Below are 22,572 nucleotides of genomic sequence, written 5' to 3'. Positions count from 1 at the left end.
CTCGAGGTTGCTTGCACAGATCTGCGTAAAGTTTTGTCGATTGTACTGGAGGGAGATCATACCCAACAGACTATCAATCACACGAGAGGGTTTCTGTATTGGTCCTTCATAAGCAATTTAATACATTGTTTTTTTGGCTGGAACACATGCAAGCAGTGTACGGCTATAGGTTTGTACACCACCGTACACTTTGTTTTTCTACCAGTTCAAATGGTTCAAATAGCTCTGGGAGGATAGGATAGGAAAGACATTGTTGATGTGGGACGATTTACTGTTTTGCAAGTACCATATACTAGATTGTGAATGCAGAGAGATGACTGTGCAGTACGTCCATTCCACCATATACATCAAAGTATACCAGACGGTGTCCTATACCGGTGCAGTTAGCTTATATACATGTTTCCAGCGCAGTGATTATAGTGCAGAATTTACGATTAAGATGGACCATCTTTCCTTGGATGGATGGGTCTCACACAGTATTCTCGCTTTCGTAGGATGAAGTCGGATACTGACAGATCCCTTCCACATTGTCTTTGACGAATCCTCCCTGTAACACCAATCTTACGCAAGACACCCACCTAAATGCGCAAGATCTCTCCAAATGCATGCGTGTCGAGGAAGGTAGCACCTCTTATCGCTGTATAGACGACATGAGGGCACTGCGGTGATATAACAGACAGTTAAGAAGAAACGTGTGATTTGTACATGATGGAGCTCCAGACAGATGGATTTTGAAACATTTCATGTAAATCAACAGTGCTATGAATTCTGAAGCATTATTCCACTGTCCGGAGGCAGTACCAGGAACGCGCCAGCATGAGAAAAATGATCGTAGAGCATAAACCTCTATGGTTGCACGGTTCTACACCTAAAATGCTATATTGTTAAAGCCATATTGTTTTTGAAATAATAGTTGTGCAGAACGCAACGCTCTTAATACACTAACAGAGGATATATTTGTCCAACATCAGACATACAACCACCCCACAAGTTTCCAACCCCAATCACTACGGTGACAAACTTTAAAGTGATAAAACTACTTCCTTCTACACTATTCTGCTGTCCTAAGAAGGCAGCGTCAGTGTGTATGCACTGCTCGAGCTGCTTATAAACCAAGTAGAACGGTCAGGAGACTGCTGTTCTGTCTCTTAGGAAATTAATGTACTTTATACAGCTTTTTAAATCAGAAACGCTCGTACCCTCAATCACACTTCCCAGGTTAGTCATGCTTATTATTATTAGTAGCAGTAGTATTGGTTTTGATGGGTACGGCTGTGTCTCACTAGGAAATAGAGTGAGGAAAAACTAAAATGCATATTTACGATAGCTGATACAATGAGGTATCACCCACGCCCTGCTGCACGAATATGCACATGAAGAAGCAAGCTTCTTATGAGTGAGTAAGCACCAAGATCAGTAGCCGAAGGAGATGTAACAGTCTTATTGGTGCTTACAGTAGCATCACCACAGCTCTGGTAGCATTCCTCTTGCACAAAGTAGTCCTGGTCTGATGTTAGGTAGCTTTGCTCATGTGTACGATAATATAACAATTTCTTCCTAACGCCATATCTCTCGAGTACACCCCTCTCACACTATTAAAGGCGATATACGTGGCATAAGTCCAATCTCCTAGAAAACACTCTTGGGAATGGCTTAAGTCTGATTCTTTTGCTTAATATTTAAGGAATAACATGCTTGTGAGAACTAACCGTAATTCTATATTCGAGTGCATGTGTGATAACACAGTTATGGATTGGGATACGTAGGTTTTTACGTGCTTCGATATGGCGCCTCTATGTAATACTTATGTCGCCTTTGTTGAAGTATGTGTTACGAAAACCCATGTAGTTTACAGGGGGAGGGGGTGGGTTAAAAGTGAATGCAGCCAGAGCATAATTTTTAAGCTTTTCTCGGGATTGAGTATGTGGGAACCCCCAACTGACCTCATTCCTCGCATTTCATGGTACATTTCCTCTAATTTTATGGTATCGCACCTGGACCCGCGAGGGATAAATACTAGAACTACTTAAACCTAATTAACCTAAGTACATGACACACTTCCATGCCCGAGGCTGGATTCGAACCTGCGACCGTAGCAGCAGTGCGGTTCCGGACTGAAGCGCCTAGAACCGCTCGGCCACAGCGGACGGCTGAAATTGGACACATCGTTGCATGAGTACCACCTGATGACGGCGGAACGGTTATATGCCGAAATATCACGGGTATTCGACGATCGTATCCCGCTGGACACCAGAGAACCCATCAAACGGCGCATACGCCGGGAAAGCCTCAGATCACAGTTGAAATTTTTAACTGAAAATGCCCACGTTATTCCTGTGATTTCTGGACAACTGTCGGCGCAGAAAATCATTTTTTCCAAATATTTATCGGCTGTAGATAACCACTTGAAGAAAGCTTTATCAACATATTTGATACTGAAGGTGTCGGTGCACACAATCAGGCTGCTTTTACTACATGACTGTATGTCATACTGATGTCTGAGGCCAAAACTGCCCCTTCGTATTGCTGTTTTATCGCAGGAGACTATGCGCAATGTATATTTTAGTCTGAAATATCAAAACAGTCAGATAATTTTTTTCTTAGGAAAAAAATTAAAACAGTAACGATGTATCCACGTCATTCCAAAGGTATTTGTGAAAGGAGTAGAGTGGCCGAAGGCAGAATAATAACTACAATTAAAAAGACGGGAGACTTCTAAGAGATTTTATACAGAAGTGCAAAGGCGGCTCCCCTAGTCTGTCCTCGCCGCTGCTCGTTCCGGAAATATGAAACGCCTTGTACGCCGCCGGCGCGCTTTGTGAACACGGCCTCATGCCTAGCGGTTGCGTGTTTCCCAGTATTTCCACGCAGTTCTTAATTCTAACAAGAAAGCTTTCACCAGAAGAGTCATAATTAGACGTAAACAATGGTGCTCTGGTACACGGCGCTTCTCAAGTGTTGTCGAGGAATCAAGGTTCAAAGCTTTACGAGCCTGTTGAACCCATACGAGAGCGCAGGCTGCTGAGCACCGGCTTTAGTGCAGCCAAATAAGGCGACACACTACAAGCTTCCAGTACTGCGTTCGAGTTTTTCGTCATGTATTTAGTTTTTTTCCCTCCCAAGGGACACCACCTTATAGTAGGCACCTTCAGTGCCCGGCGGGAGGGTTTGCACCCTCTGAAGAAGTCGAGAGCTGTGCCGGCCGTAGCGTAGCTACTGGCCGGGTCATCCAAGCCGAATTGGTCTCGATGGAGGAGAGAGACAAAGTGTGTTCCACAACCTAGGGCAGGGGGGGGGGGGGCTCTATAGGCGTAGAGAGGCCAACCCTCCTTGGGGAATAAACCCTAAAAAGTCCAGGTCCTCCAAGTCGGAGGTTGGGCGTAAGGCTAACAAACCCACCCTGGAAAAAAAGTGTTGTTGCGGATACTATACACATGCCCCGGTACGGAAAGGATTGCCTGTTGACGACCCGGCGAGAAAAACGGTTAAAGAAAAGGAACATGGATATTCGGATAGCCACCCGGAATGTGAGGACACTCAAGAGGCCTGGCAAGCTACAAGAAATTGGGAATAAATTATGTAGGCCTAAGTATCAAGTGAAAATAGCAGCACTACATGAAACTGGATGGAAAGGGCAAGGAACAATAGCGTCGGGGGAACATTTAATGATGTATAGCGGTGGAGATACAGGCCTTTATGGCACTGGTTTCCTTGTACATAGGTCTATGAAGGCTAATGTAATTGGTTTTACGGCAATAAGTGACAGAATGTGTACTCTAAGGATAAGAGCAAAATTTTTTAACGTTACAATAGTGAATATCTGTGACCCTACGGAGGAGGCAGACAAAGATGCAGAGGATATATTTAATGCCAAATTGGAAGAAGAAATTGGTAAAATTCAAAGGCACGATGTGAAAATAATACTTGGAGACCTAAATGCAACAATAGGGAAAGAAGAGGTATATAGAAGTATAATAGGAAATGAAAGCCTCCACAATGACAGTAATGATAATGGGCTCAGACTGATAGTCTTCGCCAGAGGGAAGAACATGATAATAAAAAGCACTTACCACCCAAGGAAAGATATTAAGAAGTGTACATGGGTATCACCAGATGGAAACACAAGAAACCAAATAGATCACGTACTCATAGACAAAAGGCATGCATCAGATATTATGAAAGTTAGAAGCTGCAGAGGGGCAGATGGAATTAGGTATAGTGCGATACCACTAACCGAATTTACTGTATTATTATTAGACCATGTGGCATCGGACTTCCGGAAAGCGGCTCTCGCGTGTAATAGGTTTGAATAGACAACCTATGGTGATCCAACTATTACACGGAATTTTTGGAATAAATAATGATAATGGCGCATAAAAAACTTATTTTTACGTCTATAATTAGTAGCACTGATAATCTCTTTGAAGAGACTGAACATGGAGCACTTAATTCTGTATGTTTTATATTGCCTAGCCGGAGGACATTATTCATTTACAACAATACCACAGCCTGAAACCGTTTCACAATACATAAACACATATGATAAACACGTTAGCTTGTTTTAGGTTAATGTAAACTACACAAATTGTAATTACTGAATTTAATGTTATTCAGCTTGCATTGTGCTGAAGGCACAATGTGTACTGTGGTGGCAGCAATTTCCTTGAACGCTTAATTAAAGAACAATATAGATCTGCTTGTCAATATAGTTACTGAAAACACTAATTGAGAGTCACGTTGCTCGGACGGCACCGAGTAATTTTTGACTATGGCAATGTATTGAAAAGCCATCACAACGAGCTGAATAGTAATTAAGGTGGCACAGTACCTGGTATCTTCCATCCGTTGCATGAAGTGACGTCTGCTGGCAATTTCGGCGTTAATTCCGACTATTTTCTCTTGTAATATAGCTATTCCGATACTCATTCACCATAACTTTTCACTGATGTTGCAGCACATAGAAATCACTGGATATGGGATAATAATGAGCTATTTCGTTTAAATAATTGCTTACACTCGGGGAATGCAATTTAAACCACAATATTATTATTGCCCCCAAACTTTACACACTGTAGAGAACTTTGTTTGACTATTACACAAACTGATTCACAAAAATAAACGTACTGGTAATGGGGTCGGTATAACAACCACTGTTCATAATAATACTCTTGTAAGATAACTTCTATTTCGTTGCTACCGAAGTGAGCTCACTAATGGACTTCATCAGTTATTGAGATCACAATACGCTGTTGGATGCGGCTACTGGTTACTTCACACCTCGCCGTTGGCACAATCAACTCGTCGCAATTAACACAGCATTGCACCATGCAGTGTCATGTACCTCAGAGTGGGAAACCGTACTATTTTGAGCTCACAGCCCATCTCCATCGAAATACCGCGTCTTATGAGTCTTAGTGTCCATTTAGCTTGTAGCTATACGATAAACGAAGTCCATATCTGTTTTCAGCTCACTTCTAAATGATCTGTTAGCAACGTTACCGCAGCACACACCGGCAGTCACTTTTACGCCACTTAACATTCGTTCTGCCTCAGAGCTACACCAACTTACTTCTCCCGCCAATATTACGCGCCACTCTGTACACTGTTCTCATTCTCGGAGATTCCCCCCACACCTCAACATTATTTTACATTACGCCAAGTTCTCTATTTACAATTAAACATACCATAGCATTACAATATTCAATTACAGTCATTTTCATATATTAAAGTAATGTTACATTTATATTTTTACTACACATAACAATATTATTTAGTTTAATTCTTTTGTTATTTCGTTGTCAGAGTGCAGCACAAGCCAGACGCTGTCTCCCGCATAGCGTTCTTTAAATTAGCTGCGACCAGGCGGGAGCACTTCCGCTTTGCCTTCGATTCTGGCCCACAGTTGGCATAAGCGTCCACTTTCTCTACCGTTGCGCCTTGACTGTGCCTGGAATTCACTAGACGGCACATTGGCACATTACAATAGGCAGAAGATTAGAATGAAACACAAGATACAAAGACTCCAAACGAAGGAAACACAGGAAGAATATAGAAAGAAATTAGAAGAGATGTTGGAAACAGGGAGAAACACAGGGAATGAAGATAATGTGGAAACTAAATGGGAGTCGTTAAAACTGCCATTAGCGTAGCTGCAGAAGAGATACTGGGGAAAGTACAACGCAAAACGGTGGTTAAGTTGGTCGACGAGGAATGCTTAACGGTAATACAAGAGAGAAATGAAGCGAGACGGAGAATGTTGCAAAGGAACACGAGGTTAGTGGCAGGAGAACACAGAGATAAGAGGAAAAAAGCGGATAAGCTTTGTAGGGTAAAGAAGAGGCAGCACGAAAGGAGAAGGATAGCTGGACGAAATGGGAGACAATAAAGAGATCAGAAGGTTCTATGAAAGAACAAGAGATTTGAAGAAAGGTTTCCAACCACGAGCAGTTTTCTATAAGGGTAAGGACGGAAATCTAATTGGAGATAAAAGCAAAGTCCTAGAAAGGTGACAAGAGTATTTTACCGAATTGGAAAGAAGGGGTTGAAGAAGAAGGAACCGTGATTGAGAATGAAAGGAAACATGACTCTGAACAGGAATCAGATGTAGAGGATCAGGAAGAGGAAGTAGTACCAGAGCTAGATGAAGTGAAGAGTGCTATCAAGAGCCTAAAAATAATCAAGCAGCAGGAGATGGCATAGAGGCCGAATTATTAAAATATGGGGGAAAGAAAATGGAGGATGCAGTCCAGGAATTGTAAAAGGAAATATGGTTAAATGAGGTAATGCCTAACGATTGGAACATGGGAATTATCTGCCCGTTACATAAAAAAGGCGAAAAGTCAGAATGTAGTAAATATCGCGGAATTACTCTCTTGGACGTAACATATAAGATACTTAGTAAAATTTCAGCCTCCAGACTTGAAGGGATGATAAAAGGAATATTGGAGGACTATCAGGCTGGATTTAGGAGGTACATATCCACGATGGATCAGATATTTTTATTAAGACAAGTGCTAGAGAAGTTTTATGAGTATGACACGCAACTACTTCAGTTGTACATTGATTTTAAGCAAGAGTACGACAGCCTACACAGGAAGAAAACTATACAGATCATGAAAGAATTTAGAAATTTGGCGTTAGTGGGCCGTGGCAGCAAAAGACCGACGCGAGTGCCTTTGCTAACAAAACATCGCCTGCATCGCCTTTCCTGGGCTCTTGACCATATCGGTTGGGCCATAGACGACTGGAAAACCATGGTCTGGTCACATAAATTCTGACTTCAGTCAGTAAGAGCTGACTCAAGTTGTCAACAAGGCACTGTGTAAGTTGGTGGTGGTACCACAATTCCATCGGCTGTGTTTACATAGAACGGACAGGGTCCTCTTGTCCAACAAAACCGATTTTTGACTGGAAATGTTATGTTCGGCTACTTGGAGACGATTTACAGCCATTCGTGGACTCAATGTTTCTAAACAACAATGGAATTTTTATGGGTGGCAATGCGTCATGCCAGCGGCCCACAATTGTTCGCGACTGCTTTGTAGATTCTGGCGACAGTTCTTTGCCACAGGAGAGCGTAGAATACTTACAACTGTCACTGACTATGAAAGCATCACTCGATGCATGCAATCACAAATAGTCTCTTGAAGTAAAACGTTCAAATAGACTTCGCCTAACTCCGTCCTACTGGATGATGTTGACAGCTGAAGCTGGAACCACAAACTGGGCAGAGCTGTTCCATGCTCTGCTCTATATTGACCTCAGTATGATGGCGCTGCAGTGCTGAGAAGGGAGGCGTGGTCTTCACGAGCGCCTCCGATACGTCTTTGGGGATTGCAGTAAGACCTGGGTAATGTTTGTATTATCGATTTGCGTTGTCGACTTCGGTGTGGCATCGCTATCTCTGAACAATACTACACTTTGTGTGAAAGTTTGGTTTATAATTTGAGGAATATAAATAAATAGAGGTCGAGAATTCAAGGCAGTACGAACAAAACAAGTACTTTGGTGACTTAGCCGGTTGCCCTAACGCCGCTTTTAGGCGGCTGGCGCTCTCGTATGGTATTCAACATGTTTGTAAAATTTTGAACTTCGACTTCTTGTCAATACTTGAGAACTGTATCGTACTAAACCAGCATGAGTAAAATCGTGGGCTTCTTGTGTGTATTCCACCCTTATAGGTTGTTCACTCACTGTTTTCACTCCCATGAGGTATGACACTTGTATTTAACGATGCAGTTTCCTTATAATTCGATATACGAGTACAAAAGTAAACCAGTGGTCGTCGTGTGTGTCTAAGCAATTGTGCAGGTAGCTGTTAACCTGTGGTGGCAGTGTGCCTGTTGTGATGACTAATGTTTGGTTACAGGCAATACCGAAGTCGTTGTGACGGTGACCGCCATGGAAGACGGCGTAGGCGACGCGGAGGTGGACGTGCCGCCGCCGCCGTGGGCTGTGGCGACCGTGCGTCTTGTGGCCGCCGGCAGCGGCGCCTGCAGCCTGCCGCCCCAGGTGACGTACCCACTATCCAGCCAACACTGCGCTGCCTCGTCTTTAAGCAGGCTACGCTCCCGGTCACCTTTTTACACGGGGACGTTTGACTCCGAGCTAGGAATCTCGAGAGATTTCCGTTAGTAGAATACATTGTGAGACAAATATCCAGATTACTGTGCTTCGTGGTCAGAACACTCTTTTTGGTGGTCCTTCCTCCCGAAGAAGACGTTAAACTCGGGGTGATTCGAAATCACTATTAATACAGTGTCTCGAAAGAGGTTCAATGAATTCTAAAGTAAAATTCTGACTACCGACCTGACAGAAGGTCCTAAGAAGCTTTGGTCATATGTTAAGTCAGTAAACTACTCAAGCGTTCTTTCCAGCCACTCTGTGACCATAATGGCAGTGAAACAGAGTACGAAACAGAAAATGCTGGAATACTAAACGTCTTTTTCTAAAACTGTTTCGCAGAGGAAGATCGCACTGCAGTGCTTTTTTAAAGCGTCACAAGAACGACAAAACGGTTGAGTCGTGAGTCCTGCTTGGGTTGCTCAGTCGGTAGAGCACTTGCCCGCGAAAGCCGAAGGTCCCGAGATCGAGTTTCGGTCCGCCAAACAGTTTTAATCTGCCAGGAAGTTTCAAAACCGCTGATATCGAAAAGCAACTGAAATCGCTCAACAGAGGGAAGACCATTGGAACTGACGGGATACCAATACGATTGTACATAGCCTATGCGGAAGAACTTTCCCCTCTCGTAGCAGCAGAGAGTAGCTAAATTTTCCTGATGATCGGAAAAACCATAGGTCATTCCCGTTTTCAAGAAGTAGTCGAACAGTCTCACAAAGGTATAGCCCCATAACTCTGATGTCGGTCAGTAGTAGGATTTTGGAACATAGTTTACGCTCGTTTGTTGTGACGTCTTTGGGAGCCGAAAATCTTCTGTGTAGGAACCAACTTGGGTTCCGAGAACAACGATGGTGAGATCCAATCCATCTCGCTCTGTTCGCCCACGAAACTAGAAAGCGGTAGATACAGGTACCCTGCAAGATGCAGCATTCCTTAACTTTTGAAAGGTATGATATACAGTTCCAGATTGGCGCCTAATGAAGCGTACGGAATATAAGACCAACTGTGTGACAGGACTGAAGAGTTTCTAGCGTGTCATTCTGAATGAAGAGGAGTCTTCAGACGTAGAAGTAAATTCGGACGTGCCCCAGGATAGTGTTATATCCCCACTACTTTTCGTTTTATTTAACCTAACAGATAACGTGAGGCTTTTCGCGGACGATGCTGTTGTATACAGAGAAGTCACGACACTAGAAAGTTGTAGCGAAATGCAGGATGACCGGCAGAGGATCGGCGCTTCGTGCAGGGAGTGGTAGTTGACCATAGACATAAACAAATGTATAGTGTTGCGAATGCACAGGCAGAAAGATCTTTTATTGCATGATTACACAATTGCAGAACGATCACAGCAAGCAGTTATTTTCACAAAATACCAAGGAATATGCGTACGAACCGATATAAAATGGAACGACCACATAAAACTAATCGTAAGTGATGAAGATCCTAGACTGAGATTCATTGGTAGAATCCTCCGGAAATTTAGTCCACCAATAAATGAAGCAGGTTACGAAACACTCGTTCTACTCATACCTGAATTCCGACCGTTGGTATGGGATTCCATCAAGATATTGTTGATAAAGGAAACAGAGAAGATCATTTAGTAAGCACGAACGCGTCACAGAGATGATCAACCAACTCCAGTGGCCGACTCTGCGAGAGAGGCATTCTGTATCAAGGTGTGGCTTATTGTTGAAGTTCCGACTGCGTACGTAGCTAGAAGAGCCTGCAGATACACTGGCGGAAATAAAATCGGAACACCAAAAAATGATTAATGAAGAATAATGTAATTTCAGGAATACATTTCTCTAGGTAATATGCGCGAGTGATTGTCGTCGCAAGATCACAGGTTAATGTAAGTGCGAGATAATCTATTGCAAATTTGTCTTGCTGGTACATTAATAACCGGCGTAACCGCCAGAAGGTTCAATAAAAACTTGCAAAGGTGCATGCATTGTGTTGTACAGGTGCCAGATGTCAGTTTGTGGGATGGAATTCCACGCCTGTTACACTTGGCCATTCAATACAGCGATGGTTAATACTGGTTGTGGATGACGCTGGAGTTGCAGTCCGATGATGTCCCACTATGCTCGATGGGACACTGGGACACAGAGTGGTGACTGAGCAGGCCAAGGCAACATCTTGACACCCTGTCAACATCTTGACACCCTGTCAACATCTTGACACCCTGTAGAGCATGTTGGGATACAACGGCGGTAGGTGGACGAGCGTTATTCTGTTGGAAAACACCCCTGAAATACTGTGCATAAATCGCAGCACAACAGGCAGAATCACCAGATTGACGTACAACTTTGCAGTCACGCACACGTAAGGTAACCACGAAAGTGCTCCTACCGTCATAATAAATCGCTCCCTAAACAATAAGGTCAGTTGTAGATCCAGTGTGTCTAGCACGCAGACAGGTTGGTCTCCGTCTAACTAACACGCTGCCGTCACTGGCACCGAGGCAGAATCAGCTTTCATCAGAAAACACAACAGACCTCCACCCTGCTCTCCAGTGAGTTCTCGCTTGAAAACGCAAATGGCGGTTGTTTGGGTTCAGTTGAAGGCGTGCTGTAAGGCATCTGGTTCGGAGCTATCCTTGAAATTACCGATTTGCAACAGGTTTGTTGTGTCGCTGTGGTGCCAAATGCTGCTCGCTTGCTGCTGCAGATGCTGTACGATGCGCAAGAGCCATACGTCGAACATTATGCTCTTCCCTCTGTGCACGTGGCTCTCCGGAGCCCGGGGTTCTTGCGGCCGTACGTTCTCGTGACCACTGCTGCCAGTGGCTACAATCCTGCCAGTTGTTTCTGCAATATCGCAGAAGGAGCATCCAGCTTCTAGTAGTTTTATTACACGACCCCATTCAAACTCACGTGTTGATAATGGCGTCTTTGTCGCCTTAAGCGCAAAAAAAAAAAAAGTTCAAATGTGTGTGAAAACTTATGGGGCTGAACTGCTAAGGTCATCAGTCCCTAAGCTTACACATTACTTTACCTAAATTATCCTAAGGACAAACGCACACGCCCATGCCCGAGGGAGGACTCGAACCTCCGCCGGGACCAGCCGCACAGTCCATGACTGCAGCGCCTTAGACCGTTTCTTTTTTTTAAAAAAAAGTCTCATTTTGTTCTACATTGTTCGTTGAATTTGTTCGTGGCGGACGTCCGATGACACCCGTTCTGGTTGTTCGTTGATCCGTTCACTCAGTTTTTTTATTACAGAGGCTAGCTAAACCCTCTGATCGAACACGCTGAGCTACCGTGCCGGCGAGACCGCTCAGCTAATCCCGCGCGGCCCTTAAGGGCATTCTTGACTAAATCATCTCACCATGTACAGTCTCAAAGGTAACTAAAGCTCACGACCGTTACAGCGTGTAGTTAAAGCAAACCTGATTTGTATCCTCATAGTGGCGCTACTGGTGCCACTCTTATGCTACTACGATGAAATCTGAATAGACATTATCTCTCAAATGTAGAAACACGCCTACCAACATTCGTTTTATGTCGCATAACTCCTTCTTGATATAGTGATTTTTTCCGCCAGGTTATATTGCTTCCTTTTATGTATGTCTCGCGAAAAGGCAATGAAAATAAAATTAGATTGGAGCCCACATGGATGCTGAACGGCAACCGTTATCCACGCGAACTATTCGCGACTGGAACAGAAATGGGGGAAATGGTACACAAAGTATCCTCCGTCACATACCACAAGGTGGTTTGCGAAGATAGATGTAGATGTAGGTAAAGATTAATATAAATAACAGTAAACAAGGGTAATGGAATATGTAGTCCACTTTCATGTGGCAATGCTGAGCGAATTATATTGGGAAATTAGCTCTAAAAATAGTAGATGAGTTTTGTTAGTTGGCCGGTAAAAGATACTAAGGACTATCTAAACAGAGAGGATATAAAATTCAGGCTGGTAGTAGCAACAAAAAAGTTTATGGGAAAGAGAAGTTTGTTGGCATCGAAAATAAATCTCAGTGTTAGGAAGTATTTTCTGAAGGTATTTGTATGGCGTCTAGGAAAATTTGGAAATTTGTGGTAAGGCCTCTGAGGTCATCGGTCCCTAAGCTTACACACTACTTAATCTAACTTACGCTAAGGACAACACACACACCCATGCCCGAGGGAGGACTCGAACCTCCGACGGGGGGAGCCGCGCGGACCCGTACATGGCGCCTGAGACCGCTCGGCTACCCTGCACGGCTGTATGGCGTCTAGCTTCGCGCGGAAGTTAAATCTAGACTTCGAACCATTTGGAAAAGAAACTAACAGAAGTTTCTGAAAATGAGCTGAATATCAGTGGATAGATCGTATAAAAAATGTTTATGACACAACTTGAGTAAGAGAAGGGATCGGTTGATATGACACGCACAGAGGCGCCAAGGATTAGTCAGTGGGGTAACAGAGTTGTGTGACGGGTACAATATGTCGAGGGAGACCACGGTTTGACTACAGTAAGCGGGTTCAAACTGATGTAGGCTGCGGTAGTTACGCACAGATGAAGAGACTTGCGCGGGATAGATTACAGTGGTGAGATACATCAAATCAGTCTTCGGATTGATGAGCACTAAAACGACTAAAACATTAACACGTCGCACTGGACAAGCTCTCATCGAAGTATATCTGCCGGCCGCGGTGGTCTAGCGGTTCTGGCGCTGCAGTCCGGAACCGCGGGACTGCTGCGGTCGCAGGTTCGAATCCTGCCTCGGGCATGGGTGTGTGTGATGTCCTTAGGTTAGTTAGGTTTAAGTAGTTCTAAGTTCTAGGGGACTTATGACCTAAGATGTTGAGTCCCATAGTGCTCAGAGCCATTTGAACCATTTTGAAGTATATCTCATGATAGTGGTACAGTAAGACGAGTGAACCTACCACAGGTATTGAAAATGGCGGTGAATGCACATGAAAACAACTTACGACATTCAACTTCGAAGTAAAGACTAAGCCATTCCGATTAACTTCTAACAACGGGAATCAACATTCGAAGTCATTCGAAAAATTTGTAGGCCATATGACGTAGTGTGCCTGTACTTACTGCGTAATGGAGAGCTCGGAATTTTATGTTAATGTTATTACATTTTAATTTCGTCTAGAACCGTCTTGTCGTAATTATCAGGGTACCAGATTCTTGTCAATGACTGTATTGTACGATAAGAGCAGAAAGTAAATTTTGGTAACAAGATCTTTAAAAATAATTTATTCTACAACGAAATGTTTTCCTTTTTTAAATAACTCTTTAAAATGGATTTTAAAGACAGTCCGGCACGATTGTAAATACCTTTCTTTTCCATTTCTTTCGATCTCGTCTTGTTGTGTCATCGTTGTAAGCGATCCACAGTTTTCGACAAGTATATTCAGTGCACACCTTCTTTTTCTTGTTTTTCTTCTTCTTCTTCACCTCCGCTTTCTTTTGCAAAGGGATGTTTGAAATGTGCTTTCATACTATTGATTATGTTAGTCTTGTATTCCTGGGAATTTATATTCATCTCTATATTCATTCGACATTCCTAGGTGTCTTATTACATTGTTCCCTTCTATCGCGGTACGGGATCTAAATTTAAACATTAAAGAGACAGTTCGGTTTTGTCATGTTTATGCTGAACAACCTGAAATAATGCATAGTATCTCGGATATATTGAAAAACGTGTTCTAGTAAAGTTGAGAGGTTGAAATGGTTGAAATGGCTCTGAGCACTATGGGACTTAACTTCAGAGGTCATCAGTCCCCTAGAACTCAGAACTACTTAAACCTAACTAACCTAAGGACATCACACATACCCATGCCCGAGGCAGGATTCGAACCTGCTACCGTAGCGGTCGCGAGGTTCCAGACTGAAGCGCCTAGAACCGCTCGGCCACCCCGGCCGGCAGTTGAGAGGTAATATCGCATTGAACTGTTGGTCTTCATCGAGGATACAGGGATCCCACACAATGTTGGCTGCCTGTTGGATGATTTCTGTCGCGTCAAGTTTTTTATCTTCGGTTGCTAAATGTCTACGTGGCAAAGTGTCGGATTGCAATTGGAGGCGTCCGAGTTTTTGATCTTAGTACCTAGTAAACCCTGATTTTTTACAGAATCGAACTTCCATGTATAAAGCAGCGTCAAACTTTTGATTTAAATATTTGATGTTAACCAAGAAGCGAGGAAAAGTTTAGGAAAGTTTTGAAATCATGCTTAAAGTTTGTTGAAAGTTACTAAGTCCTCTCATTATGAAACACTGGATGAAAACAGTCTAGGTAATTTGAGCTTCATTTTAAGCAATATCAAGCTTTCTACTCATCTCAATGTTTACGACGCCATATCCCCTGAACTGTGTGTCGTAGTATGATATAATTGTGCAGGTACATTCAGTGATATATACAGAAACTATCTGCAAAGTGTACTGCGAATAGAGTTAGTAGTAAAGTAGTACCAATTTAAAAGACGTCTGATGCTGAAGTTATACTGCGCGCCATTTGAAGCACAAACTGGTTTTTCACAGATCTAAATGTCTATAACGTCAAATCTTCAGAATTATGTGTCATAAAATGAAATAATTTGGCAGGTACATACAGTGGTATATGTGGATACTGTCTACAAATTTTGTTGCGAATGGAGTCATTGGTAAAGAAGCAATAAATTAAAACGTCGTGTCTGATGCTGGATTTTACTGCATAGACAGCGAAAATGTATTATGTGATATACTTTGCTTTACTTCATTGTTTGGTGGTGGTTGCGAACAAGAAAAAGTTTCTTAACGATTGCTCTCATTCTAAAATACTGGATGAATTAAGTCCGGGTATTTGCGGGTCAGCTAGTCTGCCTCAAGATACATACGCAGCTTCCAACTGTAATACTTGTGTTATTGTGTTAAATATTTAAAATATGATTACGCTTCTCAATATTTTCCTTACGATAGCATTTAAAAATTTTATTTTCGGTCAATAACCATGCGATATATTGAAAATCTAATTTTTGTTACCCTGGAAGCCATTACAAGTTAGCTGTCGCCGCTTAGAGTTCCGAGTTCCAGGATAGCCGCTTAGTAATAAAGAAGTTGTTTTCGCCTGTCACTTGTCGCTTCTTTTACTTTTGATAATAATTTCTAAGTGGAAAAACCTCAAATTGCAACCTGGTTCAGTGTTGTTACACTATAGGTTCTTCGATAAATGGCTGGGAATGTCTGTTCAAAGTCCAGAGGGAAACAGGGAACGACCACCTCCAGTGTACTATTAAAACCAATCTTCGGTTGACGACTGCTTCATTGTGTGTCTTGGTTGCTAAGTGATGTGTGACTACAAATCACAAGGTCCGGGGTTGAGGACTAGATTTTTTTCTGTCACGTGTCGCTTCGTTCACCTCTGGACATGACTCGTTGGTTTCATGAATGACAAGTTATGACGTCGTTCTGAGTTAAAGTGTAAATATCCCTGTAATAGCTAGTTAAATCAGTTCAAAGATCGTAGGAGGCAAGAGTATACCGCTTCCAGAAAAACCTTGTCTGTTAAAGTACTTTCAAGTCGATGACAGCTTTATGTTCATTATACGAGACAACAGCATGGAACCGGTGTTGAAGATTTTACTCAGTTTGGGTTCCAAACGTCAGATACTTCAGTGCCGCCTCTAGATGTCGCAGCTTAGTGCTGCTCGTCGGAAACGAAGAAGCTTGCGAGTGACCGACAAGGTGTAGCATGCAGTATTCGGCTAGTGCCTACTTATTCACCAGTTTAGGCGGCGGGTGCTACACGGAGCTAACATGTCGCTCAATTCTGTGTCCTGCGAATCTTCTGTTTCTCCCTTCATTGTCTCTGCACACATCCCTCGTCCTCTTTTACTGAAAATTCCAGCCACCCTAGATGAGCAGCCAACTAAGAAATGAAGTTGCCGCTCCACGAAATGGAAACAGTCCCCAATTAAAAAACAAAAGCTAACCGCTAAATTACTCCCTGGCTGCTGCTGCATTATGAATGCCTCGCCACAAATGAGTTTCTGTAGTACGGAATCTCCAGTAACATCAAAAATCCTCCAGAGAAAGATTCACCGAAAGGTCTCCCTGTTTAAACTGGCGGCGAATCACAAGAAAATAGCTCGACTCATATATTTGTTAGTCAAAGTATCTCGTTTTAAAGGAATGAATAACAATATTTATTAATTTTATGTGTTTTATCATCTATGTTTTATGTGCTCCACAGCTCCACGCCAAAATTAACGTGTCATCGTTGTATGCTTACTTCAATAAGAGTCGTCTGAACTATTAAATGGAACCATCTAACAAAATGCAGTATGTGTCACGAATACGCAAATTCTCTGTTACATTTTCTTTAAGAACTGATGTCGCTCTGACACTTTAATGACGCATTACCGTAACATTATTTTCAGGACAGATGGAAGCTGAAGAGTTAACGAACATCTCTAAATTTGTTGCGTATATGCTAGTGTTTACGGTTACTCGGATAGAAATTCATAACATGCAAGGCGTGTTTCCAAGGTCCAGCCATCCTGATCGCATAAAAGTAGACGCTAATATGAGGACACTACAATCTACATAAATAAAAATTAAAAAGCTTTATAAACTTCCATGACGCTTATTGGATGTCGGGAGTTCCAAGAGTTCTAAATGCAAAAATAAGTATAAATAAATCATTCACATCGTTAGATATTCTAGTAAGCTGAAATCCAACAAGTTAGTAAATGACCAACAGTGATTTATGATGGTATGCAATACATCCTTTCCCTTCTTCGTGTCTACTATCTCCTTCGCAAATAAGTTACCCGTCCACAAAACGTTGATGATGTAGCTGCCCTGACGAATGAACTGGACTCGGGGTGGTGGCCGATAGCGTGTTCGATAGGCATTCATCAATGTCGAAATGCTGGCCGGTAAGGTAACATCTTCGACGTCTCCTTTCTGCGAGAAGGTAGACAGACGTTAAAAGCATATCCAGTTCCGAGCTTTAGATAGTCACTCACTATCTGTACATTTTTCATACTCTTTCAGTCCAACAATTTATTCACTTTGTTTGTTACTTTAACTACAAATTATCGGTAGCTTTAGTAACCACCGGCATATGATCCTTCGACTGGGAACTTATATTAGCAGTGAAATGTCTGTCCTGGTGATTTGGTGGCAAAGCGCTTGTCTGGAAAACGGAAGGTCGCGGATTCGAATCCCTATCGTGCCACGGAATATTTCAATCTGCCTTCTAACTATCTTCACCTCTCGATTATATGAATATTCGTCAGGGTCGACACGTTAAACTTTAGGTACACTTTCCGCAGGAGGGTCACTGGAATAGGTTAAAGACACTAGTCGGCGAAATGGGGTCCAAACGCAATAATTATTCTGAGTGTGAAATAATAACTCTCGTGAAGATCAGAGTTCAATTCCCGTACTGACCATATTGATTTGGGGATTCTGCGATTTACCGTCCTCGCTCCATCTCCTTTTTATAAATCACCGATTATACCACCATCGTCCTTGTTAAGCCTAAGATGATTACACTAATCGTAACCTTAAATCCTTTTTTTCTACGCCTGCTACCGTCCTAGTAATGTGCTACCAGTGCCCTAAAAAGCCTGTAGCCATAGAATATGGTTTTATTGTACTTCTGGGTTCCTTAGATTTGCGTAAGATACAAAAAGAAGTTGATCCAGCTCCGAGTTTTCATTAAGTTCTGGATACGCATCACTAATTAATTCAGCGAATATTAATACACAGCAGAATTGTTTTGATTGCATCTGTTCTTCCATCGTTCTCCAAGTCGTTGACGGAATTTCAAGTTTTAACCTTCCTTTTCTTTGTTTCTCCTCCGTCCTCAGGAGTCTCCCCTATGAGTAACATCAAAAATCTCACAACTTTAAAGGCACAGGAACAGTTCTACTTAGTTGGAGCTTTCTGATATGGTTGTTTCTCTTAACCCTTTGAGTCCCACCAATACGAAAAAAATATTATTTTAAAATTTTTCACAAAATTAATCTTTACTATCATAGTAAACAACGAATACAAGTAGAAATTACAAAAAAAGTAAATAATCAATTGTTTTAAGGACGCGTTTTCACTTTGAGACCACTGGGACATAAGGTTTTCTCGGTTTTCAATCGCCAGTCATTTCATGTGATATGTTTGAAAGCAATTTCGCACTCAGTCCCACATCTCGAAAGTACCATTACCTCATAATACCGAAAAAAATTGTAATTCTAAGTAACAAGCAAAAATGAACCTAAAATATAATAAATTTGTGTCAAAAGTACATACTGCCCCAGCGGTTTCATTTCTAAACCAGTCATAAAAGCGGTACTACAAACAGAAATTCGTGCTGCAATAACTTTAGATGTGTTTGCTTTCCCTGTCTATGATTTCCTCAACATGGTCGCTATGGAAAGAAACACACGTCTCGTACGATTACGTAGAATGATCTTCGCGCTGACTATTACCTTGAACCCTGTAAATGACTGCTACATTAGTAGAAGTACCCAGGTATACACCTAGAGGCCTTGTTATGCAATAACATCGGTGTTTTCATGCGAAAGGCACTAGTAATTCAAATAAAAAAAGTAATAAAATGGTGCTTTGAGGTAGTAGCCACTGTTACTCAAATGTTTCAAATTTCTAGTATATTCATTCTGGAATAACAGTAGATCTGCACATCAACACATGAGGACATTATTTATTCCAGGTACTAGGCCAAAGAGAGAATAAAGGGTAATGTTTGACAGATATTACAACCAACTGGCAGCAGAGGGGAGGTTGAGGAGTACAGCGAGACGCAGTAAGCCACGTTGGTTGAAACAAGAAGCTGTGGGGAAGCCTGCCTCCTGTCACCTCTTATAATCATAAATCCTCACTCCTCGGTCGTCGGGTCTGCTCCAGTGGTAAAACGCGTGCTGGCAAACTTAGCAACTGCGGAATCGATTCCCGGTCAAACCACCGACATTTTTTTGTCTACTTTTAACCTAACCTTTTCCTCTAACTGACTTGAAGAATCGCCAGTAACGACGCGTGATTCGGATTTCAAGTTAAACTGCGTATCATCTTTCCCAGGGAGGATTATTGTGGTATGTCAGGGACACACAAATCGCCGAAGTTGTGTCCAATTTGAAACACTTGCACCAGGCTGCTGAACCAAACGAAATTATTATTATTACTATTATTATTATTATACCACTTGTTTACTCCAGCGGGAGTGCTTCAGTATAGACAGCTGCTACGTATGAAGTACAGTGTTTCTCATTTTAAGAGAATGTGTTATTTCCTGAAAAGAAGACATCTTTAAATTTAGATGTGGTATTGTCCTCTATTCTGAACTAACGATGTATCTAACATTCTCTGTTCGTCTTTAGGACGAGGTTTCTCAAAGTTGCTAGTAGATATGCTTTTTCGTCCAGAGATGAGAACGCTACGTGTGTTAATTCATGTGTTTCATTGCCTAATACACTTAGCACAGTTACTTCCGCGATCTGTACTAGAGGGTATTACACGCGCGATGGAAACGGTTCCCGGCGTTGCGCGGTTTCCAGTACCCCAGAAAGCCACTTCTGAGAACCGTATGATACTCCGGTGGGTTGCGCGGACAATTTGACAAGTGGCGTATTCGTTCCAACCGGGAAACTAACTAGACGACTTATGACGGATCTAAGGAAGAAATGCGAGAAATTTGTTTCAATATTTAGCATTTCACAGCGGTATGTTAGCGGCATCTGTCACTGACCTGGGCACAAACTCAAATCCACACCTTGCAACGTAATAGTAGTGCATCGACTGACCCATTCAGGTAGTCTTGTCTGATGTCGCTGCTGCAACTACATACTGAAATCTGTGCACGGCGGAAAGGTTGATCCACAACTGCTAGCCTTTTTTTATGATGAAGCATGACTGCGTTTATCTGAATATGCTGAAATCGCGGAGCGATGGGCGTTGGAGTTTTGGAATCCTCACCAGTTTTATAAAGAATATAAGGAGTTTTGGAAATCCTCATCACTTATATAAAGAGCTTAGAGTTCCCCTCAGACACTGGCAAGAGGTTTAAAGTTTAAGCCAGGACACTGGCGTGTATCTGGTGGCTTGGAATTCATGCCACCACATTTGTTCCCGCTGCAGGTGAAAAACTGGCGGTGAAAAGCACATCTACATCTTTATGGTTACTCGTAAATTCATACTTAAGTGCTTGGCATATGATAGCAGAACCACTTTCAATTTCTCTATCGTTTCGCTCAAGAATAGTGTGTGGGAAAAATGAACACATAAATCTAGCCTTGCGTGTTCTGATTTTTCTTATTTTATAGCGATACCCATTTCTCCCCATGTACGTGAGAATCAAGAAAGCATTTTGGCATTCGGAGTAGGAAGTTGCTGATTGGAATTCCTTGAAGAGATTTAGATGCATCCAAAAGAACTTTACGCTTAATGATTCCCATCCGAACTCGCTTATCATATCCGCAACACTCTTTCCTCTATTTCATAATAATACAAAACGAGTTGACGTTCTCTGAAATTTTTGTACTTACTCTGTCAGTTCTGCCTGATAAGAATCCAATAACACCCAGCACTGTTTGGGAAGAGAATGACAAGGACAGTATAGGAAGTCTCTGTAGAAGATTTGTTTTGCCTCTTCTATGGGTTCCACCAACAAAACGTAGTCTTTGTTTCACCTTTCCCACAATGTTATCTACATAATTGTAAACCTAAGGTATTGTGCTGAATCAAAATTTTAATTTGTATTACTTACAGTGTAACCGAAATTTAAAAGAATGTATTTAGTACTCTCTTGGAGAACCTCACACTTTTTATTGTTGAGGATCAACTGCCAATTTCCAGATCACACAAATATCTTGTCTAAATAATTTGTGTATCTTTTTAGTATTCTGATGAGTTTGCTTAAGGTTAAATGAGAGCATCATCTCCAACCAAACTAAGATCGTTGCTCAGAATGCCTCCTAAATAATGCATATAGGTTAAGAACAGAAGCCCTGTAATGCTCCTTTAGGAAAGCCACATATCACTTCGATTTCACTAGATGACTTGTCAAAAACTACGAACTGTGAAATCACGAATCCAGTCGCTTGATATAGACTATACTCCAGAGGCACACAATTTCATTAGAGGACGCTTGTGATGAACGATGTCACAATCCTTCTGGAAATTAGAAATATGGAATCAAATTTAGATCCCTAGTTGATGGCACTCATTACTTCGTGTGAATAAAAAAAGATCCAGTTATCCCTGGGTGGCTCGAATCCGCACAAACGAATGTCAGCTGCCTCGGTGAGAGGCAAAACATAACGACGAAAGTAGCTGTCTCGTGATGTTTATTGGACATACTGGGCTGCAAAACTCACCAGTCAACGTTAGTTTTACACTGGACTGCTTTTCCATGTGCGTCTTTTTAGAGGTACATACGGCCCCTACGTCACTTTTGTGGATGACGAGTGCGGCCGCATCGAACTGTGGAGGTGGAAGGCGTCTTGGTTCAATAGGATATTCGGCGAATGGACTAGCCTGCCCGTTCGCCTTACTTAAATCCTACCGAACAAATGTGGAATGGGATATGGAGACTTATTGCTGCACGTTCACATGTATCAATGACCACCCGGCAATTGTCAGACGCATTGTTGGAGGGATGAAACGCACTACCACAAGAATTCCTTACCCACCTTCTGGCCAGCATGGGAGCGCGTTGCAGAGAATGCATTTCCGTCCGTCATGATCACACACCTTATTCAGGACCACGTCCCGCCTTTTGTAATGTCTAGGGGACCATAATGAATCGTGGTGACTTTAGTGTAATTATTTACTTTGAATAACAGTGTCACTCCTGTTCGTCCTATTGCATATTTCTGTCAACAATCTTCCGTACTATAGTGTAGCAGTTGTTTTTCTGTATGGTCCAAGTTTCATCGAGCAATGTTAGTTGGGAGTGACACATCTTGCAAAAGTTACTTTTGTCCTTAAGTATTGCACAACCGAGTAGTA

The 22,572-nt window shown here is 42.2% G+C and overlaps 1 protein-coding gene across 1 annotated transcript in view; it reads left to right on the top strand.

The window, feature by feature from the left end:
• Window positions 1-22,572, top strand: part of LOC126235185 (uncharacterized) — a 357,154-nt gene that overhangs the window by 241,023 nt on the left and 93,559 nt on the right. Inside the window, exon 3 of the mRNA XM_049943915.1 lies at window positions 8,369-8,511. Coding sequence (XP_049799872.1) covers window positions 8,369-8,511 — 143 coding nt within the window. The remainder of the gene's footprint in view (window positions 1-8,368; window positions 8,512-22,572) is intronic.

Source organism: Schistocerca nitens, chromosome 2 (assembly GCF_023898315.1).
Source record: "Schistocerca nitens isolate TAMUIC-IGC-003100 chromosome 2, iqSchNite1.1, whole genome shotgun sequence".
NCBI lineage: Eukaryota > Metazoa > Arthropoda > Insecta > Orthoptera > Acrididae > Schistocerca > Schistocerca nitens.
Note: the sequence above shows the minus strand (reverse complement) of the source record. Positions and strands in the feature narration are given on the sequence as shown.